The sequence below is a fragment of the Canis lupus genome, chromosome 6 (assembly GCF_011100685.1).
Source record: "Canis lupus familiaris isolate Mischka breed German Shepherd chromosome 6, alternate assembly UU_Cfam_GSD_1.0, whole genome shotgun sequence".
Classification (NCBI taxonomy): Eukaryota; Metazoa; Chordata; class Mammalia; order Carnivora; family Canidae; genus Canis; species Canis lupus.
The window spans coordinates 11,427,597-11,455,123 of NC_049227.1; the positions used below are offsets into that span (position 1 = coordinate 11,427,597).

The following is a 27,527-nucleotide window of genomic DNA, read 5'->3' on the forward strand; positions in this document are numbered from 1 at the left end:
CCTCTGCCGGTGTCTCTGCCTCTGTGTGTGTGTGTTTCTCATGAATAAATAAATTGAATCTTTTTTAAAAAAAATTCTAAAACAGCCCAATTGCTTGGGAGGCTGATGGTGCTAGGATTTCTACAAGAAGTGAGGAGTAAAACCTTTGACAGAAGCTTGGTAAGGATAAGACTTAGGATGGGATGCCAGGCGGAGGGACATGACAAGGGATGGGTTAGTCTGGTGTGCAGAGGTGGTGCAGTGGGAGCAGGGGCTCAGAAGCCTTCCTTCCAGGATAGGGTTCACATGTATATTCCTGGGGCCCAGCTGTGCCTCACTTCCTGATTATCCTAGACATACAAAGGAGCAAGAGCTGTAATGTTTAACTCCTACATAAAGGCCAGTTTTCCTTTTTACAGTATCCACATCGGTCAGTTCAGAATCTTTTTCGTTCAGTTCATTAAGTAAGGAATAGCTATCCTTATCCAGAAACCACGTGTGTGGCAACCTTTAGCCATCTGGAACGAGGCCCAGAATAAGTAAAGCCTCCAGATGGTCTCAGTTCCACCAACTATTGACTCCACAGGGAAACTCCACAAGCAATCAGGCACCTGCTAAACAGCTGATGATTTCCTCCATGGGCTCAGGGCTTATAGTAACCTCTCCTGGCATGCTTTTGAAGTTTGGATGGGTTTTCACATACCTGGTTCTTAAACACTTAGTCTCTGGCATCTCAGTAAAACTGCTGCTCTTTACTTGTGGGAAACCTCCCTGTGACTCTGCCAGTCACGGATACTTAGGTTTTCAGCTGATAGTAGAAGGGGCAAAAAAGGATGTAAAGAAAGGGTTGGCAGAAAACAGAAAATCTGTAAAAAAAAAACTTGTGGACATATGAACTGAAAAAGCATAGACTACAACCAGTTAAGACAGGCCTCGCCTTTCCATGTTCTTTGAGGATATTGTTACTGTGCTATGATATTTTAAACCAAACTTTTTAACATCGTCAGGAAGAATTCTGTATTTCCCTGCGTTCAGTGTATTTTATATTGACGTGATTAACTGTATTTAGCATGTTCTTTTTTTAAGAAGGCAAGAAATTTTCATTTCTGTGTTTAAGAGGAAAAATGCTTTGGTGTTTAAAAGGAGTCCGTTTTCACTCTTTGGAAAAGATACCAGGTGAATGTGGCCACTACTACTTCAAAACTAGCACACCATTTGTTAGATGTTACTTTTGACATGACTAATGAGTCTTAGGATGCACATTATCCTTGCTGTTTTTATTGTGAGCAGGTCTCTCCTTTTTCTTTTTCTTTTTTTTTTAAGATTTTATTTATTTATTCATGAGAGACACAGAGAAAGAGAGAGGGATACAGAGACACAGGCAGAGGGAGAAGCAGGCTCCACACAGGGAGCCCGACATGGGACTCAATCCCAGGTCTCCAGGATCAGGCCCTGGGCTGAAGGCGGCACTAAACCTCTGAGCCACCAGGGCTGCCCTCTCCTTTTTCTTATATGAAGAGGACAACTTAATTGTGAAGAGCAAGTAGCAATTTTTAATCTATTTCTGTTTTTATATTATCGTAGTGGAAGGTGGGGTGGAAAGAGGCCACATTGGTCACTGTCTTAACTACTGAATAGCATTTGCTAATGTAAATTTCTACTGGGGGTAGAAAAGAAATCATTTAGATCTTAGAAGAATATTTTACATATTCTAAATGAGGGAGAGAGGGAGGCCACAGAGTGTTTTGGAGTGAAATGGAATAGCCAGGACTGTAAGCCCGATTGAGGCTGGGTAGGAGTTTATATGCCCAGACAACTAAATTCACAACTCTTTCCAAGCATTTTTAAAATGTTCTATTTTTCCAGTGTTTCTTGTAGTTATACGTGCTTTTGTTAGTTTTAGGGGGCCTACGAAAAACATATTCTGGTTTTGTGAGAATTCTCTTTTCATGTTCCTGGACACTAAGCCATCCACATTCTTTCTTTGCCTAGATGTAAAGTATTACAGTAGTAACCCACTTTTCCGGAGGTCGGATTTCCGGCACCCTCAGCCCACCAGAACATGGCTCCTAACCCTGAAGTAAGCAGAGAAGGCTTCTGAGCCTCCCAGTGGCAGGGCTGCTCAGGCTGTCACCACACCCCAGAGTGTAACTTAAGGGTGCTGTGAGCAGGGAGGGAGGGAGGCCCCGGGAGCTGTGGCCTCACTGTCAGAGTGGTTCCCTGAGGAGTCCAGACTCTGACCTGGGAGGCAATGTGGTAGCATTGTCTGGTTATTTCAAATAATAAAAGATGTATTCCAATTAAAATATTCTTTATGCTACAGCAGTAAAGCCAAATACACCTTAGAATGGTCTCCATTTAGGGTGACAAAAGCTTTGTTACCATAGTAAGCTTCAATTCTCCCTCCCTTACATACAGGGAGCATGTTCATTCCCTGGCACTGTGGGATAAATGAGCTATTCCTCTCCTAAGACAGGTCAGCAAACAACTTCTGCAAAAGACCACATAATACACCTTTCAGATTTTGTGGGCTGTATATGTTGCAAACACTCAACTGTTGTTGAAGTGCAAGTGGCTGTAGATAATACATGACCTATGGGTGTGGCCGTATGCCAACAAAACTTTAGGAAAATGGCCACATTTGGCACCAGAGCCACTAGTCTTTTGCTGACTCCTCTGCTAGAAGACAGATGACTTGTGTGTAGTTTGCATTTGTTTTTAAAAATTCAGTGAATAATCCAGTGATTGCCATTTCTAAAAGCACTATTGTTGAGAAAATCACCACAAAATGGTTATAATACTGGTTTTTCAAAAAGATAAGCTTTCTGGGAAATCCCATCATTGGATACTTCATGGGTATCAAATAAGTTACTATTAGCATCTTAACTGAGATTCTTGATTTGAAGGCCCCAACATCAAAAATACAAGGCCTTCGCCACATGGATTTAAGGTTTTAACATTGTAGTGCTCTTGTTAGGATAAATATTCTTTGAGAATGACATTTTAATGACATGTTTTCACAGGTCTGAAAAAGAACCCCAGTTTAAGTTTATCTACTTCAACCATATGAATTTAGCCGAGAAAAGTACAATTCACATGAGGAAAACACCTAGTGTGTCACTTACATCTGTGCATCCGGACTTAATGAAGATTCTGGGTGACATCAACAGTGATTTTACTAGGTAATTCTAACAATTTCTTAAATTAGGTGTCCCTTTTCTAAGAAGAGAAGAGGCATTGGAGGAATCTTCTTCAAAGCAGAGCATCCTGGAGCCTCCCCAGAGGGGGCCCCCCTTTTGAACCGATCAGGAGGCCCCAAAGTTAGTCACTTACATGTGGGTCCCCAGACTTTTCAAGTGACTGGTTGTGGCTTCTGGTCTTAGAGTGGTGGGTCTTTCACGCTCTAATAACCCTGTAACAAACTATTGCATTTTGGAAACTGTCTTGCAGAGTGGATGAGGACGAAGAAGTCATTGTGAAGGCAATGAGTGATTACTGGGTTGTTGGGAAGAAGTCTGACCAGCGGGAGCTGTATGTTATTCTGAATCAAAAAAACGCAAACCTGATTGAAGTAAATGGTAAATAGGCTTTGGTACTTGAGCAGAACTAGAGTGCTGTCTGTTCAGTGTGCTGAGAAACCTGCTAGAGAGCGAGTCACACAGAGGCTGTTGAACAGCAGCTGCCCATTGCTTAAAGGAAACCATGATTTAATCCATTCTGTGTTTTTCTGTTGTACAATTCCTTGAAAATATACATGAAAAGCTTCCCTAGGTTACAGGAAACTTGGCAGTAGCCAAAGGAAAATTTTCTATAACGCTAAAAGAAAGAAAACTCCCATGGCTTTATTCACTGTGTATAAAAAAGTCCACTTTTATTCCCAGTGATAAAGAGCCATCCCCAGGGAGAACTGTGAGGTTCATAGGGCAAGCTACAGCCCCGTCTGTGGGTGAGCTCCCTCTCTCTCACCTTCCAGTCCTGATGGTTGGTCTGGTCCTCCACGCCCTGTGGTTCCAGCAACCGCCTCGGCTGATCCTGATAGCTGCTTGCGCTGGAGGAGAGGATGGTGTCCCCTTTGCCACATCGGGCTCCTCTGCTCTTCTGCTCGAGCTGGAGTGGGAGAGCTGGGGGATTGCTCTATACAGGAGAAAAGTTGGGTGTGAGGTTTCATTTTTTGCACAAATCTGCTAGGACACGGTTCATTTTTTTCTTACTAGTACTTGTAGTGAGAGTTGCATGCATTAGAAACAGCAGTGACTCACCTCGGCACAGGGGGAGTTGAGTCATGATGGTGCCACCTCAGCAGGGCGCTTGAACCACAGCCCTGGTGGCAGTTGGGGTTCCTGGGGGGTTGCACCCAATTGCTCAATATTTTAGAAGTTGTGCTCCAGGCCCCCAACTGGTGGGTGTCTCCAGCACTTGCGGTGTTAGGCATGTACCTCCCTGGGCCCAGACCAGCCGCATGTTGATGTGTGGAACAGTACTGAGGCCTTTAGGCACGGGAGGCTGACTTTTTGTTGTCCTTTTCCTTGATTGATGACCATTTCTGACCTACGCCTTAAGAGATTAAAGGTCATTCAATGCAGACATTTATTCCCAACTATATTCCAGAAGAGTTTAAGGTACTAAAATATAACCTATAACCTTTCAGGTGAAAACCTCAGTTTCTCACTCCCCTGTTTTCTGTTTATGTTTGTTTGTTTTTTGCAGAAGAGGTAAAGAAACTTTGTGCAACACAGTTCAATAACATATTCTTCTTGGATTGACCGATAGTGGCTCACCGAAACATCTTTTGAAAAACAACTCAGCAGGCATTTTGTTTACCACTGCAGGTTCTCGGTCATATTATTGACTGAATTAATGACAATAGTAAAGCAATACTTGCTTTGAAGAATCAAATTTCTACTCAGTCTGATGATCCCCTGGGGTTTTTAGATTTTAAATATTTATGCGGAAATAATTAAAGGTAGTTGGCTACATCTCTTTCATTCCATTCTTTTGACATTATGTGAATATTTTACTGGAAAATAAGACGAATAAATTGTTAAGGTTTTTAAATTCCGGTTTGGCTCTGAGTCTCTCACCTGTTGCTTGTTTGTGGACCACCACCCTGCCCCCTCCCCACCCTGTGGGCCCCTGGCTCATCCTTGGGGATATTCTAGCTGCTAGAGCTGCTCAGAGTTTGGGTCCCTTCCCTACTACCTGCTATAGCAAACCCAGAAGCATTCTGTCTCATGTGTTCATTGCTGACTTAATTGCTAAACTTGGTTTTTCTCTTGAGTACTAATGTGATTTTTAGACCATATGTAATACAAAGAACTGAATGGAAGTGTCCCAGTGTGGTCTAAACGTCAGGCATTCCTCATTTGTCATGTAGAACTCTTGGGTAGCCGCAGCCGCTTGCGTCCTCACAGCTGACACGTAGCCCGTCTGGAATTTATTTACCGTAACTTGGTTGTTGGGCCATCCCAGAGTTTGGGGAAACCAGTACTACCCTGGCTCTAGACAGGACTCTCCACCTTTTGCCTTTAACCCAACCTGCATGGCAGAGGGCCAAGGACTTCTCACCGACATGGAGTATTTTTGTTGCCGCTCTCATGTCTTACGTAATTTACTCTTTCCATTATGAAATCATGAATCACTCTTAAGCCATGAGGTACCTGAGATTGTGCTTCGGTCTGTGCAGGCATTCTGTCTCATGTGTTCATTGCTGACTTACTAATTGCAGCACAATTAGATCAGGGTCTCTGATGTATCCTTTGGAGTTGTACTTTTCAAACTAAAATGCAGTCAGTGTTTAGCTCTGTTGCATTCTTGTTTCTGCATGTTAAAACTTTTTTAGTTTTCCTTGCTTAAATTACCCATATCCATTGCTAAATGTCTTTTTGATCAGTTTCTTCCCTGTACTTCTGCCAGCTTTTGCAAGGTTAGTATGTAAGATGTTTATGAATAATGCATCTTTTTGGTGGTTGGTCCTTTTATCATTTCTAGTTTTATCCCTATTATGCTGTTTGCCTTAAATTCTGTTCATTTTCCATTTTAAATTTATTTTTTGAGTGAGTGAGCAGGTAGGGGGTGAGGAGGGGGAGGAGGAGGAGAGAATTGAGACCCCGAGACCATGACCTGAGGTGAAACCGAGTTGGACACTTCACCAGCTGAGCCACCCAGGTGCCCCTAAATTGGTTTTTGTTTTGTTTTGTTTTATAAATTTTATTTATTCATGAGAGACACACAGAGAGAGAGAGGCAGAGGGAGAAACAGGCTCCACGCAGGGAGCCCGACATGGGACTTGATCCCAGGTCTCCAGGATCATGCCCTGGACTGAAGGCGGCGCTAAACCGCTGAGCCACCGGGGCTGCCCTAAATTGTTCTTTTTGATACTGCTTATGATTCCAGGCATCTTGATTAGATTTTCCTGCTACATATCTTTATTTTCATCCTTCCTATCTGGTTTTAAGAGATTTCCCTTGAAAAGAGTAACTGAAGTGAATTCCAGTTTTGAACCCAATCTAGTCATCTGGGTGCCGGGCGGGGGTTGGTTTGAACCCACTCCCAGCTGTGTGCCACATCGGCACTTTCCCCACTATCTTCTGTGATTTCGGTTTCCAGCTTTTTCCTTCGTTTTCCTTTCCCAGCATTGTGGACCCCGTTTCCTTCCTTTTGCTTCTTTGGGAGCTATAGATTGTATGCTTTTGGTGCTTACCCTTAAATTTAACACAGATCAGCATAACGTTTCCTAACACAGATTTAAAGTTTCACTTCACCTCTGGCTGCACATGCATTCTTCAGCCTTTCCACCTTGGCCTGTGGTGGAGCTGCATTTGCAGTGCTGGGGAGCTGATAGGGGAGCAATGGGGTAGGAACTGGATAAGAGGCAGCACGTGAGGACACGTAAGATTTGGATACAGGGCACTGACAGGGGCAAGGAGGTGGTCCAGGCTCAGGGGGGGCCCTGAAGAAATGTTTTAATTAGTCTGTCCCCTGCCAGCTATCCTGTGATGAGTTTTGTCAGATTCTAAACTTCATCACTCATACTGTCCTTTGATTTAAAAAAAATATATATATGGAAGGTGCACGCATTTAATATCCAGGTGTGTATATTCATTCAGCTCTGTTTCAACCACATAAGAAACATGAAATGCAGTGGCCCAGGCAGGGGTATTTCAAAAACACTAGGACAAGAAGTAAAACGCAGTTTTATTGGTCAGGAAATGTGTTACAGTACTTCAGTTGTCAGTTCCTTTTACATCGGCTTGTTCCTGGAGCTTGTGTACAAATGCAGTAGCCTCTACTTTTTCTTTTTCTTACTTGTGACGGGCTTGCTGGATGGGGGCACTATGGTGTCCTCCTTAGGGGGGCTGGGTGTGAAACTTGAGGATGGAGCATCCACTGGTTCCTTGAGCACGGTGATGTCGATCTCACAGTCTGCTCTTTTGGCCTCTTCCTCTTTCAAGCTGTTCAGCCTAACACAAGAAGCAAACAGGGGAAGACAGCTTTGTTTTTACTTCACAATTTCAAAACCAGATTTTATGCTGTATTTTGTTTACACCAAATTGGCCACACCTAGATTTCAACTAGTTTTTGTAAGCCAAACTGTAAATTGTCCTCACTTGGCCTGAAATAAAAAGTAGTACCATATATAGACACTCCAGAATAAAATTTCCATGTATCTAAGGTGATTTTGGAACATTTTCCTTTATAGCAACCAAAGCAGCTAGTAAGTGGCCTTTTAAAATACTCTTGTGTGGGGATCCCTGGGTGGCTCAGCGGTTGAGTGCCTGCCTTCGGCTCAGGGCGTGATCCAGGAGACCCGGGATCGAGTCCCGCGTCGGGCTCCCTGCATGGAGCCTGCTTCTCCCTCTGCCTGTGTCTCTGTCTCTCTCTAGGTCTATCATGAATAAATAAATAAATAAATCTTTAAAAAAAAAATACTCTTGTGATCTTTGCCCGTAAGTATAGGATTTTTTTAAAAGATGTTATTTGAGAGAGAGCGAGCACATGAGCAGGGATGGGGAGGCAAAGGGAGAGGGAGAAGCAGACTCCTTGCTGACCAGGGAACCCAATTCAGGACTGGATCCCAAGACCCTAAGATCAAGACTTGAGCCTAGGCCAGATGCTTAACCAATTGAGCCACCCAGGTGCCCCTGTAAGTATATTTTACTGCTTTCTTCCTTCAACAGACCAATGGGCTTGAGGTGTGCTTTGCAAAGAGCAGGCTCTAGCACTCTGGACAGACGTGACTGCACAGTTCTCTACCATGTTTCTAGAAAGGTAGGTGAGCAGCAGGTAGTGGGGTCTCACCACATGCCAGGCACTGTTGTAGATATTTTACATCAGCTCACTCAGTCCTCACAACAATGGGGGATTATCTTACAGATGGGGAAACCGAGGCATGGTGAGTGGATTTTATCCAAGGCCACCAAGGGGTGGGACTGGGATCTGAACCTAGCAGCCTAGCTCTGTGGCCTCTCAGCCACGATGTGGACTTGAGTCTGTGTGAGCCTTGGGGCCCAGGCATCCTCACCACCTGAGAGAACCGGTGGCCACAGGCAGGATCCTTCTGGCAGTTCCAGGTTCTCGGTACCACCAGAGGAGCTGCATCTCTGAGGAAGTCGTACATTTTTAATGAAAGCATTTGGTCCACAGCCACAGAGATGGGAAGGAAAGATCATGGAGGACAGGAGCAGAGAAGTTCTGTGAAGTTACCTTGCTTCCAGCTCATCGTTTTCGAGTTTCCTCTGGTGAGCCGTGGCCATGTAATGCAGCCTGTCCTCCCTTATTTTCTCCTTGAGGGTTTCTTCGTGTTTGTGTGCATGGAACAGTATGTTCACAAAAAAGATATACATACTCGTGATCCACACAGCAAGGTTTTCTTTTGGTTCATCCTTGGATTTTTCTTTTCTCTCTGGAAGAAAGTTTAAAGTGAGCCTGAATACAATTCCAGTTCTGCAACTTTCTACAATGACTAAGCATCCTCCTCTCCTGGAAGATGGGATGATGCTATGCTTCCCCTCAAGCTTGGGAGGGCTAAGGTAACCACAGAGTGCTTCACTGACTACCTGGAACAAGGCAGGTACCTGGTCAGTAGACCCAGAGCTATGATTATTGATGTTCTGAGTCTCCTGGTATTTTTTTTCTAAATGGTGTAAGTATTCTTGTTTTCTTGTTTTTTTTTTTTTTTAAATTTTTATTTATTTATGATAGTCACAGAGAGAGAGAGAGAGGCAGAGACACAGGCAGAGGGAGAAGCAGGCTCCATGTACCGGGAGCCTGATGTGGGATTTGATCCCGGATCTCCAGGATCGCGCCCTGGGCCAAAGGCAGGCGCCAAACCGCTGCGCCACCCAGGGATCCCAGTATTCTTGTTTTCTAAAATTAAAACTATGAATTGAATTTAAGCTAGAAAATTTACATTTTTCATGTTTTATGTGGGAGGGGACCTTGGCTTTTGCAGTTTTCAAAGGCAGTTAAGAAAATAGGATTTTTAAAAAGATTTTATTTATTTAGAGAATGTGAGCAGGGGAAGGGCAGAGAGAGAGGGACTCTCAAGCAGACTGCACTGAACACAGAGCCAGACGGGCTCGATCCTACCACTCTGAGATCACACCCTGAGCCCAAATCAAGAGTTGGATGTTCAACCAACTGAGCTATCCAGGCATGGCATGAAAGAGGATTTTTAACTCTCAAATAAATAAGAAGGTCGGTAGAACCACTGACTTGGTAAGAGTTGCTTCACATCTACAAAGGCCAAAAGATACACACTTTGGAATGTGTTTAATTCTGGGAAAAGAATGCTTTGGATGGTTCGGTAATATCAATAAGCTCTGGGATCTCTCAAGACAGCAAGTATTTTTAGACTGTGTCTCTAGCATGGGCTACTCTGGCTGTGTGAGGGCAGGGATGGGTAAAGAGGGTGGGGACAGGGACAATGGAATGGTGGGTTCTGCGAGCAGTCCAACTTCCCATCTCAGGAGCCACTGTGGCAAGCATAGTGGAACACTAATAGGGCCTTGGTGCCAGTACCAGATTTTATAAACACTGAGAGAAACCTTCATCTGCACTTTACACATGAGTTCCTAGGTTCTAGAACATCCATATAACCTGGAGCAGGCCCAGGCTTGGGAGAATGTTGTGCCTGGAGGTAACTGATGAAGAACACCTCCCTGGGATTGTGTTGACCCTCTTCCAGGCTCTGGGAACCATGTCAAGGAGCATGCACAGTCTCTGCTGCTGCTGCTGCTGCTGCTTTTATTCTTGATACTTCCGAAGCAGAGGCTTCGGAAGTATCATAGTGCAGGAGTCCAGAGCATAGATGTGAGCCAAACAAGTTAGAGTCAAGGCTCAGCTATGCCACGTATTAACTGTGTAAACTGCAAGTGAATATTTGTGCCTTAGCTTCCTCATCTGCAAAAAGGGAACCATGGAGGACTTACCTCACAGAGGTGGTGTGAAGGCTAGATGATTTAATACAAGTAAACAGTGATATGCTTGTGGTTTCCCCCCAAGTCATGTTTGCCAAAGCAAATAATTACAAAATAAATGGCCACACACCAGGAGAGAATATCTGCCAAACATACCAGATAAAGGATGACTTGTATCCAGATTACATAAATAGCTCAATGAGACAACCCAATAAAAAGAAATTTTAAACACACACTAAGTGTTGGGAGAAGACAAGGAGAAACCAGACCACCTCCTATATTACTGATGGCAGATAAAATGGCATGGCCAATTAGGAAAACAGCCTGGCTATTTTAAGCACTAAGCATAGACTTAGCATATGACAGAACAATTCCGCCACTGGATATCTACCCAAGAAAAGTTAAAATATGTCCACCATGCCTTACACACCAATTTTCACTATTCATGATAGCCCAAAGTGGCAACAGTCCAGCTAGATGAAGACAGAAAACGTGGTTTATTCGTACAATGGAACACTACTCAACTGATCAAAGGGACACAATGCTGAGATGTTACAGCATGAATGAATCCCCAAGTAATTACAAGTGAATAAGATGACAGATGCAATAGACATATGATTCCATTTATTTGAAATGTCCAAGAAGAGCAAATGCACGAAGAGAGAAACTAGGCCATTGGTGCCAGCTGGCCCACAGGAGCCCCCAGCACCCCATACACCTCACCACATAAGGTGGGGGGAGTGAGCGCTCACAGAATGTGGGCCAGGGAGAGACCACCAACTTGAGTTTTAGCACCATCTCGGGAAAGCAAGAAGGAGGCTGCCAGCACACGACCTGATATGCTGTGGGATGGAGAGAAGGCATGTGGGCTTAAGAATTCTGCTGTAAGAGGGACTAAGAAATATTGAGCAGGTGTGGCCTTGGGTGGTCTGAGAAAGCTTCCGAATCCCTAGCAAGGCCAAAGGAAAGTTTTATTAGTGGAGGTTTCAGATAAAACGACAGCAACACAAGGCCTTAAAGAACACAAACCCTCTAAGAAATGTGACCACTGCAAGAGCACAATAATCTTCTAGCAACCAGCCCCAAAGTTATCCATGGAGGTTTGCAATGGACCCGACTGAACGTTCAAAATAGCCATTTGAAGGATGCTCAGGGAGGTAGAAGCACACCCAGGAAGAAAATTCCATGAAATCAGGAAAACAATGTACAAATAGAAGGAGCTTATCACAAGGAGATGGAAATCACAAAGAACCAAACAAATTGTGGAACAGAGGAACGTGAGATGAAAATCCAGTAGAGCATCAACCACAGAAATGGATGGAGCAGAAAAAACACTCTGTGGATTAAAAGACAGGAACTTTTGAATTAATATTGTTTAGGTTTCATTAATTTAGCATGTTTTAGACTCCGGGAATTCAGCAGGGATCTTCCCACTCATGTAGGTTTTATGTACCCACCCCTGCCTCTTTCCCAGTGGAGAAACAGGGGTCTGGTTTGGTTTTGGTTTGGGGGTTTTTTGAGTCACATTTTCAAACCAGTCTTGGTTATACTGATTCTGTTAAATGAATTGAAAGGTTTTTAGCATAAGCTTTAGAGTTTTAAAAATAAGAATGTAAGAACAATTCTTATATTGGTACTGTCTTAAGTTTTTTTGCTCCTAAAATTAAATATAGGAGAGTAACTTTTTTTATGGTTTTCCCCCCATGATTATTCAGGGTTCTTTTTTTTGTATTTTCCTGAGTCAATTTTTGTTATTATCTTCCTAGAAAAGAATTTCAAATTTTTCACATGTATTAGCTTGGAGATGTATAGCATCCTTTTACTACACTTAAAAAAAAATCTTGGGACACCTGGGTGGCTTAGTGGTTGAGAATCTGCCTTTGGCTCAGGTTGTGATCCCAGGGTCCTGGGATCAAGTCCTGTATCAGCTCCTCACAGGGAGCCTGCTTCTCTCTCTGCCTGTGTCTCTGCCTCTCTCTGTCTCTCATGAATAAACAAAAATCTTTTTTTAAGACTCTCATTGGTGGGTACTTTTTCCTTCCAAGAGAGATGATATGTGTTCTATCACTTTCATCCTGACTGTACTAGGTTGGGGGTGTCTTCTCACATAAAAAACCAGCTTTCAGAATGATCAATTTTAGTAATTTTAGTATTTTTGTTTTATGCATAATTTAGGAGTTTATATTTTTGTTCATGCCTCCTCCTGCTGTCCTTATATTTCATTACTCCTCCCTTCTACCCTTTTTTTTGGCCAAATGTTGAAGTTACCATGTTTCCTGTTTAATGGTGAAAACATTTAACACTATCCATTTTCTTAGGTTATAGTTTTGACTATATCTCATAGGGAGTGTTTCTGTTTTTTCAGTTTTCTAAGTATCCTCAGAAATGTAATTTTATTTTTCTCTAAGGATTAGTTAGAATAGAGGACCTCCTATTTGGTGGGGATTTTTGTTGTTTTGGTTTTAGTGCTTTTAATGTCCCAAGTGGTTGTATGATGGTTTGCTGTTTAACTGAATACAGCTGGCCCTTTTTAAAATAGGAAGACCCCAGTGGCATTAGATGACTCCAGCAAAAGGAGAGGGATGAAGCTGGAAGCCAGTGTAGACAGGGCTGAGTAATGATCTGAGAGTTGGGGAAGTAGAAGCAGCAGATAGAATGCTAGGGGGATTTTTACGAGGGAGGGGGATAATATTAGAAGGAATATGAGGTACTTGAGCATCTTTAAAAACCATCTTACACAAAAATGAAATGGATTAAAGACCTCCCCCAGAAAACTTCTAGAAGAAAACATAGGTAGTAATTTCTCTGACATCAGTCCTAGTGACATTTTTCTAAATGTGTCTCCTGAGGTGAACAAAAGCAAAAATAAACTATGGGGACTACATCAAAATCAAAAGCCTTTGCACAGTGAAGAAAACCATCAGCAAGACAAAAAGGCAACCTACAGAATAGGAAAAGATGTTTGGAAATGATAATATCTGATAAATTCTTCATATACTTTGGGTATTAATCCCTTAATACCAAAATCAAATAATCCTATTAATAAATGGACAGGGAAAAAAAATAAATGGACAGGGGACCTGAATACACATTTTTCCAAAGACATTCAGATAGGCAACAGACACATGAAAAGATGAACATTCATCATTGGAAACACAAATCAAAACCACAGTGAGATATCACCTACACCTATCAGAATGGCTCAAATCAAAAACACAAGAAATAACAAGTGTTGGGAAGGATATGGAAGAAAAAGAACCCTTGTGTATTGTTGGTGGGAATGAAAATTGGTGCAGCCACTGTGGAAAATGGAACGGAGGTTCCTCAAAAAATTAAAATTACCATATGATCCAGTAGTTCCATTACTGGGTATTTATCTAAAGAAAATGAAACCACTATTTTGAAAAGGGATATGCACCCCTATGTTTATTGTACCATTATTTACAAGAGCCAAACATGGAAGCAAGGTGTCTATCAGGTGTCTATCCATAGATGAATAGATGAAGGTGTGTGTGTGTGTGTGTATATGTACACACTTACTATGTACATATTTATACCTATTTATACACATATATGCATATGATGGAATATTACTCAGGCATAAAAAATGAGATCTTGCTATTTGCAACATGGATGGACCTAGAGGGTATAATGTTAGGTGAAGTAAGAGAGACAAATACCATAGGATTTCACTCATGTAGAATTTAAGAAACAAAACAAATGAATAAACAAGAAGAAAAGAGACAAAGTCTTAAATATGGATAAAAAAAAAAAGAAGAGACAAAGTCTGGTGGTTGCCAGAGAGGTGAATGGGAGGGATGGGTGAAATTTTAAAAGAGGGTTTAAGAGTACACTTATCTTGAAAATCATAGAGTAATGTGTAAAATTGTTGAATCATCTGTAATATGAAACTAATACAACACTGTATGTTAATTATACTTCAATTTTTTTAAAAAAGTGAGTGAAACTCCTGAGAGATACAAGTCGGCTGTGTAAGGATATAGTCAACAGTGTCAGGCTGGAGAGATGGATATGCAGGCCCCACACCAGAGGGGCACTGTCCTGACTGATTCAACTTGGTAGGATCATGCTTTCAAAAGTCAACTCCAGGAGAAGTGGCATCACCAAGATGGTGACATAGGTCATCACCTGACTTCACTCCCCCTTCAAAAGAAGAACCAGAACAAGACACCACTGGGAGAATCCTAGAATGCAGGGGTGAAGCTGAAGCCCCCCTGCACCACAGAGAACAAAGCAGCACTGGAAGGGTAAGAGTAGCAGTTAAATGCTGCCCACACCACCCCCTCAACCCTCAGGCTGGCACAGCACCACAGTGAGGCCACCCCTGAGCCTGTGGTTCCTCCAGTGGGGAAAGAGAGACTAGGGTAGACATCCAGTTCCCTCAGCATTACAGGTCCCTCCAGTCTTACCCCATGGGAACCGCTAGGGAATCTGAGGACTCAACCACTAGGAATTTGATTGTAACAGAAGTGGGGGGGCCGGGGGTCTTGCAATAGTCACTGCACTGAGATCTTGGCAGACTGAGTTCCTACCTGCAGCACCCAAGTGGCAGCCCGCAAACAGCATTGTTGCACACCTACAGTACCAAGTTGGTGGTGAAATCTGACCAGGAAACTCCACAGGGTACAGATCAGCCTGATTCATATCCTCAAATGAGGAGCTGTGCCAGCCCTGGAACCTGGTCAGCCCTGCTTCCCTGGCAGGAGAGCTGAGTCATAGCCTGACTTACAGCATCTGAACAGAAAGACAAGAACACCTGCAAAATGTATAATTCAACACTTAGCAGAAAATATGGCAGCCAGTGCCATGTGTGGAGGGTTCCACTGCTCTGCCCAAGCAGAGTAGCTGATTTATAGCCCCACCCAGTGCTAAGGAAAGCTCCCAGCCCTGCTCAGCCAGAAGCCTGGCCAGAACACCTGGAACCTATGTAGTCCTACAACACTTGAGCAGTCTGGTATGCGGAGCTGAAAGCCTGCAGAGCAAAGCCAGTGGCCTTGTTTAACCAGGAAACATGGGGGCATGGGTTGGCTTGAGTCAAGACTACAAACAAAAAGCCTTATCCACCTCAAGATAAGGCTTTTCCCTCTCCACTCAGCCAAAGAAACTAATTCATAACACTACTCCCCACCCCTTCCACCATGCCTCATTGTTGGATAGTCTTTATCCCACCCAACAGCCCTGCACTTGAACAGAGAGCACAGCCTAGAATTTTCCCTGTCTGCAGAGCAAAACCAGTAACCTGTCTGGCCAGGGAATTATTTCACAAAATTGTCTGATTCAGGAATCCCAACAATAAGACATGCCATCCAAGGACCCTGTCCTGCTGCCCTATTAGAGTAGGGAAGCTAATTCATAGACTTGCATACAGCTGAGAATACTACCCAACCCCAACTATCTAGTAAGCCTGACCAGAACACCAAGGCAACCATGAAGCTGACCCTGTAGCCTCACTTGGTGTAAGGAACCAAGCCACCAGTCCTACCTAAAAACAGTTGTCAGCCAGCAGCACCTTTTTCCTGTCAACCTCAGAGCTCACACAGTGGCCTTGCCATGAAATAGAACTGATAACAAGCCCCCTTGCCCAGAAAAGTACCAGCAGACACATCCAAAAACCCAAATTGAGCTTATTGGTGAGCAACTGTCTCTGCTAATGCAAGCCTGTAAAATCTGAAATCGATACCCCTTGCTCAAATGCATAGATACCAAAGTAAGGAATCAAGAATTATGAAAAACAAGTAAACATGACACCACCAAAGGAAACTCATAAAGCTGTAATAAGTGACCCTAAAGAAATGGAGATCTATAAACTGCTGAAGAATTCAGAACAATCCTCTTGAAGTTTAGTGAACTACAAGAATATACAATTATACAAAATTAGGAAAACAATGCAAGAACAAAACAAGTTCAACAAAGAGGCCATCAAAAATACCAAAACCGAAATCCTAGAGCTGAAAAATAACCAAATTGAAGAATTTAATTGTAAGCTTTAAAGTCAGAGTGGATCATGCAGAAGAAAGAATCAGAGACCCAGAAGATAGGGCATTTGAAGTTACCCAGTCGGAGGAGCAAAGAGAAAAAAAGGTGAAGAAAGCCTATGGCATTTATGGAACACAATTAAAAAAAGAAACAATATTCTCATTATGGAAATTCCAGAAGAAGAAGAGAAAGGGATATAAAGTTTATTTATTTATTGTAAGGAAATCCTCCTTTAAAAAAAACATTTTATTTATTTATTCATGAGAAACACACAGAGAGAGAGAGAGAGAGAGAGAGAGAGGCAGAGACACAGGCAGAGGGAGAAGCAGGCTCCATGCAGGGAGCCCGACATGGGACTCCATCCCAGGTCCCCAGGATCATGCCCCGGGCCAAAGGCGGTGCTAAACCACTAAGCCACCGGGGATGCCCTATAAAGTATATTTAAAGCAATAAATAATGGCTAAAAACTTCCCAAGCCTAAGAAGAGAAAAGGACATCCAGATCCATGAAGCCATAAAGACCTCAAATAGGTTGAGCCCAAAGAGAGCTACACTGAAGCACATTATAATCATCAAAATTAAAGAATTTTGAAAATAAGTTACATATAAGGGAACACCTATGTGACTACTGACTGGTTTATCAACAAACTTTTTAGGCCAAGAGAGAATGAAATGAACTATTCAAATATTGAATCAATCAAGAACTCTACCCAGCAAAGCTGTCCTTCAGAAATGAAGGAGAGAGACTTTTCCGAACAAATAAAAGAGGGAGCTCATCACTGCTAAACCTGCCTTATAGGAAATGCTTAAGAGGGCGCTTTAAGTAGAAGTCAAAGGATACTAATTAACATCATAAAAACATAAGAAGGTAGTATAAAACCCACTAGTAATAGTAAATACATAGATTCTGTAATATCGTAATGGTGGTGCCTAATTCACTTACAACTCTAGTTCAAAAGTTTAAAAACATAATAAAAGTAACTAAGTACAATAATCTGTTATTAGTTACATAATCTAAATATATGTAAATAGGGATCCCTCGGTGGCTCAGTGGTTTAGCACCTGCCTTCGGTCCAGGGCATGAGCTTTGAGTCCCAGGATCGAGTCCCGCATCAGGCTCCCTGCATGGAGCCTGCTTCTCCCTCTCTCTGTGTCTCTCATGAATAAATAAATAAAATCATAAATACATAAATAAATGTATGTATGTATGTATGTAAATTGTAACATCAGTAACCTAAAACGTGAGGGGGAGAAGTATAAAATTTAGGAATTCTAATGAAGTTATCAGTTTAAAATAGGGTGTTCCAATTTTAAGACATTTTATATAAGCCTTATGGTAATTACCACAAGGGAAAAAATCTATACTGATAACACACACAAAAAATATGATATTAAAGAGTTAGAGCATACTGATACCAAAGACATCAAAACACGAAAAAAAGAAACCACAGCAGGATAAAAATACAACAGTAGCTCTATGAAACAATCAGAAAGCAATTAATAAAAGAGCAGTAGTAAGCCCTTACCTATCAATAATTACTCAGTGTAAATAGATTAAATCTCCAGTCAAAGGCATTGAATAGCTGAATGGATAAACAGACAAGATCCAACAATAAGCTGCATCCAAGAACTCATGTTAGTCTTCAAGGCACACAGACTGAGTGAAGTGGTGGAAAAGACATTTCAACCAAATGGTAATCAAGAAAAAAAAAAAAGGCAGAGGTAACTATACTTATATCAGACAACATAGACTTTAAAAATAGTAAAAAGAGACAGGCAAGGTCATTATATAATGATAAATCATCCATCAGGAAGATACAATTGTATTTATGCACCCAACTTCATGGTACCTAAATAAATAAAGCAAAAACTAACAGAGCAAAAGGAGAAAAAAAGCAATACAATAAAGTTGGAGACTTTAATACCCTACTCTCAACAACAGATAGGTCATCCAGACAGATAATCAATAAGGAAACAGCAGATGTGATCAATGCTGTAGACCAAATGGAGGACCTAACAGACATATACAGAACATTCTGACAACAGAATACACATTCTAATCAAGCAAACATGGAACATTTCCTAGTATAGAATATGTGTTAGACCACAAAGCAAGTCTTAGCAAATTCAAGAAGACTGAAATCCTATCAAGTATCTTCTCTGACCACAATGGTATAAAACTAGAAATTAGTAACAGGAGAAAACCTGGAAAATTCACAAACACATGGAAGTTAACACTCTCCCTAATAACCAGTGGGTCAAAGAAGAAATTAAAGGGGAAGTTTAAAAGTATCTTGAGACTAATGAAAATAGAAACACAATATACAAAAATTTACAGATGTAGTGAATGTAGTTCAAAGAAGTTCATATCAAGAAACACCTACATTAAGAAACAAGAAAGAACTCGATTAAACTAACCTAACTCTGCCATGGGGAACTAGAAAAAGAAACTAGATCCAAAAGTAGCAGAAGGAGGCAAATCCTAAAGATTAGAGCAGAAATACACAAAATAGAGAACAGGAAAATAGAAATATTACCAAAATTGTTTTTTCAAAAAACCAACTCTTAAACAAAATTGACAAACTTTTAGCTAGACTAACCAAGTAAAAAAGAGAGAGGACCCAAATCAACAAAATTGTAAATGAAAACAAATATATTTCTGTGGTATTAATTGTAATAAGTTTCCTAAGAGGCTATTAGGAACAATTATACACCAACAAACTGGATAATAACCTAGAAGAAAGGGAGAAATTCTTAGGACTATACAACCTACCAAGACTGAATGAAGAAGAAATGGAAAATATGATTGGACCAATTACTAGTAAGATTGAATTAGTAACCAAAAATCTCCCAGCAAAGAAAAGCCCAAGACCAGATAGTTTCACTGTTGAACTTTGCCAAACATTTGAAAAAAATTAATGCCAATCCTTCTCAAACTCTTCCCAAAAACTGAAGAGGAGGGAACACTACCAAATTTTTATTTTACAAGGTCAACATTACCCTGATGCCAAAGCCAGAAAAGACCACTAAAGGACCAGTAAAGAAAACTACAGGCCAATATCCCTGGAACAAAAATATTCAATAAAATACTAGAAAACTGAGTTTAGCATATTAAAAGGATCATTCACCATGGTCAACTGGGATTTACCCCTGGGGTACAAGGATGGTCCAACATATGCATATTTCATATGAATGAAATAAAAAATTATATGATCATCTTCATAAACACAGAAAAAGCATTTGACAAAAGTCAATGTCCATTTATGATAAAAACCCTTAACAAAGGGTGCCTGGGAGGTTCAGTCAATTAAGCATCTACCTTCAGCTCAGGTTGTGATCTCAGGATCAACCCCCATGTCAGGCTCCCTACTCAGCAGGGAGCCTGCTTCTCCCTCTCCCTCTGCCCCTCCCCCCAACTTGTGCTCTCTGTGAAATATATAAAATCTTAAAAAAACCCTTAAATTAGGTACAGAAGGAATGTACCTCAACATAATAAAGGCTATGTATGTGGTTCCTGGGTGGCTCAGGTCATGATCTCAGGTCCTGGAATTAAACCCCGTATTAAACCCCTGGAATTAAATCCCAGTCAGTGGAAAGTCTGCTTCTCCCTCTCCCTCTGCCCCCCCCCCCCCGCTTGTGCTCTCTCTCTCAAATAGATAAAATCAAATACATACATACATACATACATACTATCTATTACAAGCCCTCAGCTTACATCATACTCAGTAGTGAAAGATTGAAATTTTTTCCTTTAAGATCAGGAACAAGAGAAGGATGCCACTCTCACCACTCTTATTCAACATAGTACTGGAAGGTCCTAGCCAGAGCAATTAGGCAAGAAAAAGAAATTTAAAATATCATAATTGGAAAGGAAGAGGTAAAATTGTCTCTATTTGCAGATGACATGATTTTATATGTAGGAAATCCTGAATATTCCACCAAAAAAATGGATAGGTCTAATCAATGAATCAGAAAGTTGCAGAATATAAAATTAACATGCAGAAATCAATAGTGTTTCCATACACTAACAATGAATTATCAGGAAAAGAATTAAAGAAAATGATCCCATTTGCAACACTATCAAAACAATAAAATACTTAGGAAGAAATTTAGCCAAGACGGAAAAAGATCTCTACTCTGAGTACATCAAGACTGATGAAGGAAATTAAAGAAGACAAAAATAAATGGAAAGGTAGCCCACATTCATGACCTGGAAAAATTAATATTGTTAGGATGTCAATACCACCAAGAGCCATTTATAGATTCATTGCAATCCCTATCAAGATTCCAATGGAAGGGGAGGAGGGCGGGGGGTGGGAGTGAATGGGTGACGGGCACTGGGTGTTATTCTGTATGTTAGTAAATTGAACACCAATAAAAAAAAAAAAAAAAAAAAAAAAAAAAAAAGATTCCAATGGCATTTTTAATAGGTAGAAAATTTACAGCTCTAAAATTTACATGAAACCACAAAAGACCCCAAATAACCAAAGCATTCCTGAGAAAGAACTAAGCAGGAGGCATCATACTTCCTGATTTGAAGCTACACTACACAGTATAGTAAACCTAACAGTATGATACTGGCCAAGACCAATATAACAGAATCAGAGCCCAGAAATAAACCCATGTGTATAGTCAGTACTTGACAAGGAAGCCAGGAATGTTCAATGGAGGGAAGATCGTCTCTTCAATAAGTGGTGTTGGGAAAATTGGACATTCACATACAAAAAAATGAAACTAAATCCCTGCCTTACACCATTTATATTAATTATTTCAAAATTGTTTAAGAATTTAAATGTAAAATTAGAAACCATAAAACTGCTAAAAGAAAACGGGAGAAAAAGCTCCTTGACATGGATTTTGACAAGGATTTTTTTGGTTATGATGCCTAAAGAATAAGCAACATGATCAGAAATAGACAAGTGGAATGACATCAAATTAAGCAAAAGAAATGAACAAAATGAAATGACAACCTGTAGAGCAGGAAAAAATATTTGCAAACCATATATCTGATAAGGGCTTCAAATTCAAAATATTTAAAGGACTCTACAACTCAACAGAAAAAATTTAATTAAAAATAAGCAAAGCATCTGAATAGACATTTTTCCAAAGAAGATATACAAGTGGCCAACCAGTACATGGGGAAAAAAGTGCTCAACATCACTTATCATCAGGGAAATGCAAATCAAACCACAATGAGAGATCACCTCACACCTGTCAGAATGTCAACCATTGAAAAGACAAGAGATAACAAATGTTGGCGGGGCTGTGGAGAAAGAGGAGCCCTTGTGCCCTGTTGGAGGGATTGTAAATTGGTGCATTCACTCTGGAAAACAGAATGGAGGGTACTCAGAAAATTCAAAATAGAAGTACCATATAACCCAGCAATTCTAGTCCTGGGAATATATCCAAAGGAAACAAAAACACTACATGGAAGAGAAGTCTGCATCCATAATAATCAAGTCATGGAAATAACTAAAGTGTCCAACAGATAGATGGATGAAGTTGTGGTATATATACAATGGAATTCTATTCATCTGCTAAAAAGGAGGAAACCCTGCCATTTGTGACAACATGGATGGGCCTTATAGGCATTATGCTAAGTGAAATCAGCCAGCCAGAGAAAGACAAACACTGTATGATCTTACTCATACATAAAAATTAAAAAATAATAAAATAAAAGCTCAGAAAAAGAGACCAGATTTGTGGTTACCAGAGGCCACGGTTGGGGGCAAGAGGGATTGGATGAAGGTGGTATAAGCTTCCAGCTGTAAGATAAATAAGTACTAGGGATGTAATCTACAGCATGACAACTATAGTTGTGATACAGAAGAAAATTGTTAAGAGTAGATCCTAAGAGTTCTTATCACAAGGAAAAAAAATTTTTTTTTGGTTATCTATATGAGATGATGGGTATTAACAAAACCTACTGTGGTGATCATTTCACAACATACATATGTCAAATCATTATGCTGTATACCTGCGACAGTCTGTAAGTTACTTACATCTCAACAGAACTAGAAACAAAATACAAAAACAAAAAAACCTCAGCAAGATCATGCCTTGAAAGTGAACTCACTCTGTCAAGTGGGTGGCAGGATTGGAAGTAGCGCTACCAGCCTAATTATATTTTTAAAAGACAGTTGTACATTTTTATAAGAATTATATCATTTCTAAGCAACAGTATGCAAACATTAGAATTCAGTAATTCAAATACTCACCATTTTGAGACAAAAGAAAGGTTAGCCCTTTTCCTGGAGATTTAAAGTTCATTTTGGAAATTCTTTCATTACTTAGAGACTTCTTGATCTTGGGCTTTTACATAAAAAAATCATAAAGCAAAATATGATTTCTGCATCAGTGTGGATTAAAACTAATTTTCTGCATTACAAATAATTAGAAAATTATTAATAAGGCCATTCTCTTTAAGCTAAAGAGACTATCTTTGACTATTTTTAACCTGCATAAAATATTGCTATTTGTACAATTAAGGAAATTAAAACAGTTATTATATCCACTAAAACCTTCCTCCCAAGAAACCAAAGATTTGAAAGTCTTCCCTGGGATGTTGGAAAGTGTTTAGTGCATAGAGTTAACTGTGTATACGTCCCAATATTAATGGCATTAATTTCCAGATATAATCTGTTCACATCCACATTTTTGCTTCCAACTAGATCTCAACCCCAGGCTCGTGTCTCCATCTGTGCCCCCCTGGGTGTGTCTGATCAGTTACTTTAAGCCTAACGTGTCTAAAACCAGCTCCCTAATTCTGCCCCCAAACTTCCATCCCCCCCACTCCAGCCTTCCCTCACGGCAAATGACAACTGTGTCTTCCAGTCATTCAGACCAGAAGGCTTTGAATCATCTTGGCCTTCTCTTTCTCTCTCAAACTCCGCAGCCTCTGACAAGCCTGCACATAATTCCAAGATCTTCCTTACTAGTTTGTCAACAGTGAAGCTATAGGGAGCCTACTGATCTCTGCTCTGGGGCCCTCCCGCCTCACTGAGAAGGAAAGCCAGGCCCGCACCATGGCTGGGCACCCTCCTGGTCTGGCCCAGCTGCCCCACTGAATTCCTGTGCCCTGCCACTCTGGTGTGGCTGCACCTGCTGATCCACTTTTCTTTCAACAACTCAAATACACCCTCATGCCCATGACTTTTGACATGTCTACACCTTGTCTACACCTGTGAAACAATCACCTCGGTCGAGAAAGTGAACATTTCCATCACCCCAAGTTTCCTGTGCCTCTTGGGATTCCCCCCTTTTCTCTCATCCACAGAATACTCTTCCTCCAGATAATCCCATGGTTGCTTCCCCACTTCCTTCACATGTGCTCAAATGTCACTTCATCAGAAGACCTGTCACCACTTCACCCTGTCACTCCACAGCCTGCCTTGTTTTTTACCTTATCACTTGTACCTCGTAAATGTGAGGAGGTGTAGCATTGTGGTAATGGGTGCAAATTCTGGAGTCAGACTGCCTGCATATAGACCCCCTGGCTCCACTAGTTACTGGATCCATGACTATGGGCAGGTTACCTAACCTTTCCATGCCTCAACTCCCTCCTAGAGATGGGAACGGTACCCGAAGGTGGTTTGGGGTGTCAAATGAGCTCCTCCTGAGAAGTGCATGGCACCTGGTAAACACCCCAGGAGTCTTAGTTAGCTATTATTACTGTTCACTTGTCTCCCTCTCCTACTGGAATGTGAAGTCCACGAGAGGACAGGTTTTTGCTTCACTGCAGGTCACTAGCACATAGAAGCGTGTTCATCACACAGTAGGTGAGCAAAACTCGTTAATACTGCAACCAGGTAACTGTTGTTATGTGGTTATAGTTGTACATGCAAACCTCTGATCTCCTTATTTTGCTAAGATCAAGCATGAGTCCCAGCTTGCTTGAAGATGACTTGGTGCTGCCATCCTCCAGATCTGATTCCTGGCTTGTTCCTACACTTGAACTCCTGTTCTGGATGTTCTGAGCAAGGACAAACACATAAGATGATTTGGGGTTTCCATGGAGACACAAACACGATTTTTAAAAAAGATTTATTGGGGGGATGCCTGTGTGGCTCAGCGGTTGAGCATCTACCTTTGGCTCAGGGCGTGATCCCTGAGTCCCGGGATCGAGTTCCGCATCGGGCTCCTTGCATGGAGCCTGCTTCTCCCTCTGCCTGTGTCTCTCATGAACAAATAAATAAAATCTTTAAAAATATATATTTATTGGGGCACCTGGGTGGTTCTAAAATAAGTAAATCTTAATGACTAATTAGTTAAAAAATAAAGATTTTATTTATTTATGAGAAAGAGAAAGCACAAGCCAGGGTGGAAGGGCAGAAGGAGAAGGAGAAGCAGACTCCCTACTGAGCAGGGAGCCTAATGCAGAGCTCCATCCCAGGACCCGGAGATCATGACCTGAGTCAAAGGCGGACATTTAACCTACTTAGCCACCCAGGTGCCCCCACACACGATTTTAATGAAGTATAATTTACAATTAAGCTACACATAAAGTATACTTACTATTGGATGATTTTTGACATGTCTATACCTGAGAGACAATCACCTCAGTCAAGACAGTGAACATATCCATCACCCCCAAGCTTCCTGTACCTCTTGGGAATCCCCCCTTTTCCCTCATTCTCAGGCAACCACTGATCTGCTGTCACTACAGATTACTTCGCACTCTCTAGAATTTTATATAATTGTACTTTTTTTGTCTGACTCCTTTCACCCTGCATAATTATTTTAATTCATCCTTGTCCTATATCATGAGTTCTTTCATTGCTGAGTCATACTCTATTGTATGGATATAATAGGATTTACCTTGTTGGACATTTGGAATGACATATTAAAAAACTGAAGTGCACATGGTCCAGTGATTTCTGAGGATGACCGCCTAGACCAGTGTTCACACTCGGTTATTAGAATCCATGTGATGCCATCTATGAAATCACGGATGAATTCAAGGCAGACATTCATTTCCCTCAGAGCCAAGCCCCAGACCACGGCCCATGATAAGGCCCCCAGTGATCCAGAAAAGCCATCAGTCATATCCTCAATCTAGAAGAGGCCTATCTGGTTATTGGGTAGACTGTGAGGTAAAGTTGAACATAGAGCTCTCTCAGCACACAAAGAGTCTGAGACACATCAGAGAATTGTGGAAAGAGTCGCTCTTGGGATCCCTGGGTGGCGCAGCAGTTTAGCACCTGCCTTTGGCCCAGGGCGCGATCTTGGAGACCCGGGATCAAATCCCACGTCGGGCTCCCGGTGCATGGAGCCTGCTTCTCCCTCTGCCTGTGTCTCTGCCTCTCTCTCTCTCTCTCTCTCTCTCTGTGTGTGACTATCATAAATAAATAAAAATTTTTAAAAAAGAAAGAGTCGCTCTTTACACAATAAATAATGTGCTTGTGTGCGCAGGTCTGAAGAGTTCCATTGGCCCCCAAGACTCCCTGTGGCTCCAAATGAATGGCTCAAAACTCAGAAATCCTCTAAGCCTATTTAACCTGACAGCCTCACCCACGTCTACTTGGTATCAATTTGCCCCAGCAGCTGGATCCTTCAACAGGGTGGCTGACACTGCCCCTACTCCACCAAGGTCTGGCAGTGGGCCTTGAGTCCAGCAGGCCTGTCCTATGAGCCGGCCACATCCTAAGGGACCCATCTAACATCTCATGCACACTCAGGAGCTGTTTCTTAACATCTTCACTCTGGGACAGGCTCTCCACTCTGGTAAACTCTAGATCATGTAATGAAACATTTCATTCTAGCCCTTCTTGTCCACCCAATGTGTTGGTTGGCACTCTGACCTTCATCAGGATATCTCTGCTACTGTGGTTTGGAGTTTATGCCCTAGGTCATGACCAAGGACCTAACTTTTTTTTTTAAAGATTCTATTTATTTATTCATAAGAGACAGGCAGAGAGGTAGGCAGAGGGAGAAGCAGGCTCCGTGAGGGGAACCCAACCTGGGACTCAATTCTGGGACCATGACCTGAGCTGAGAGCAGACGCTCAACCACTGAGTCACCCAGGTGTCTCCCAAGGACTTAAATTAAATACAATATACTCTTTCAAAATATGAAAGGAAGTCTCAAGTTTTTTCATAAGTCTTAAATTATTTCCTGAAAGGTGACAAAAACCCAAGATAGTTTTGATATTGGTTTAACCATGCCACAATGAAACCATTTCTTGCTCTGTAGATTCTAAGACACCTTTACCTGATTCATCATATAAGGGCTTCCATGTTTGTTTCCAGACAGGTCCTCATTTGGAAAATTTAAATATTCTTTAATCATTTGTTCAGTAACAGAGATGAGTGCAAAGCTTAAGAGAGCTTCAAAGAATTCCAGGAAAACCAGCTGAAACATAAGAAAGTATAAAGGGTCTTATTCATTCTGACATACTCTGAGGTGGACAAGTGAGTCACCTGGGTGTTGGCTTCTTTCTCCAGAGGTGCCACCTCATTCAACACCCACCTATCATGGGTGCATGCCTCTTTGAAATAAGAACTACAATATTTAAAAGATTATGTGCATTCGATTATTAGACTTATAAGCCATTTTCTATTTTGATGGAAACGTTTATTTTATATTAATTAATTGAGGACATTTTAGAAAGGGTTTCCTTTTTTCTTAAGCTACTTAGACCAGTGGCATCTGAAGTGACAAGTGCAGGTGTTACCCACTTGGCAGCCATGCCCCTCCCGGCTGTGTGCACACCTGACCATGGGCCTGCCTCCACCCGAGCAGCACCTGCAGCAGGGACAGCTTGCTTGGACTTTGATCATTCACCTGTCTCTTGGTCCTGAACCCAGAGCCCTGTGAGTCTGAGCTGGAACAGGCTTGCTCATTTGACCGATGGTGCCAGGCCAGCCCCTGCCTGCTGCCAGGGATCTGCTTAGCATCCCTGAAACCTCAGTGTCCTCTAGGCTAACAGTTGGTTGACACCTGTCCAAAGATGGCTGGTAAATGAGACATTTGCTTAGCTCAAGGGCAGGACACTTTTAGTTTCTTATCCCCAAATTTGACTCTTCCTGTGACCCCACCTAACTCTCACTCACTACCCACCAAGCTCATAAACTGTCTTACCATTATGCCAAACCCCACCTCCCAAAGACTTTGCTATTTGCTGAATTGAACCACG

At 41.6% G+C, this 27,527-nt stretch overlaps 2 protein-coding genes across 4 annotated transcripts in view; one reads left to right on the forward strand and one right to left on the reverse strand.

The window, feature by feature from the left end:
* The window catches only part of CCZ1 (CCZ1 homolog, vacuolar protein trafficking and biogenesis associated), a 30,809-nt gene extending 25,771 nt beyond the window's left edge, over positions 1-5,038 (forward strand). The window contains exons 13-15 of the mRNA XM_038539465.1: positions 3,003-3,161; positions 3,430-3,557; positions 4,687-5,038. Coding sequence (XP_038395393.1) covers positions 3,003-3,161; positions 3,430-3,557; positions 4,687-4,742 — 343 coding nt within the window. The 3' untranslated portion in view covers positions 4,743-5,038. The remainder of the gene's footprint in view (positions 1-3,002; positions 3,162-3,429; positions 3,558-4,686) is intronic.
* Positions 5,039-7,238: 2,200 nt separating this feature from the next.
* Positions 7,239-27,527, reverse strand: part of LOC608989 (radial spoke head 10 homolog B) — a 58,893-nt gene continuing 38,604 nt past the window's right edge. Inside the window, exons 15-19 of one of the 3 annotated variants that reach the window (XM_038539472.1) lie at positions 26,603-26,743; positions 24,240-24,365; positions 22,612-22,705; positions 8,683-8,881; positions 7,239-7,439 (exon numbers count right to left, since the gene is read on the reverse strand). In XM_038539472.1, the coding sequence (XP_038395400.1) occupies positions 7,265-7,439; positions 8,683-8,881; positions 22,612-22,705; positions 24,240-24,365; positions 26,603-26,743 (735 nt within the window). In that variant the 3' untranslated portion in view covers positions 7,239-7,264. The remainder of the gene's footprint in view (positions 7,440-8,682; positions 8,882-22,611; positions 22,706-24,239; positions 24,366-26,602; positions 26,744-27,527) is intronic. The other 2 variants (XM_038539471.1, XM_038539470.1) reach the window with 2 other exon arrangements.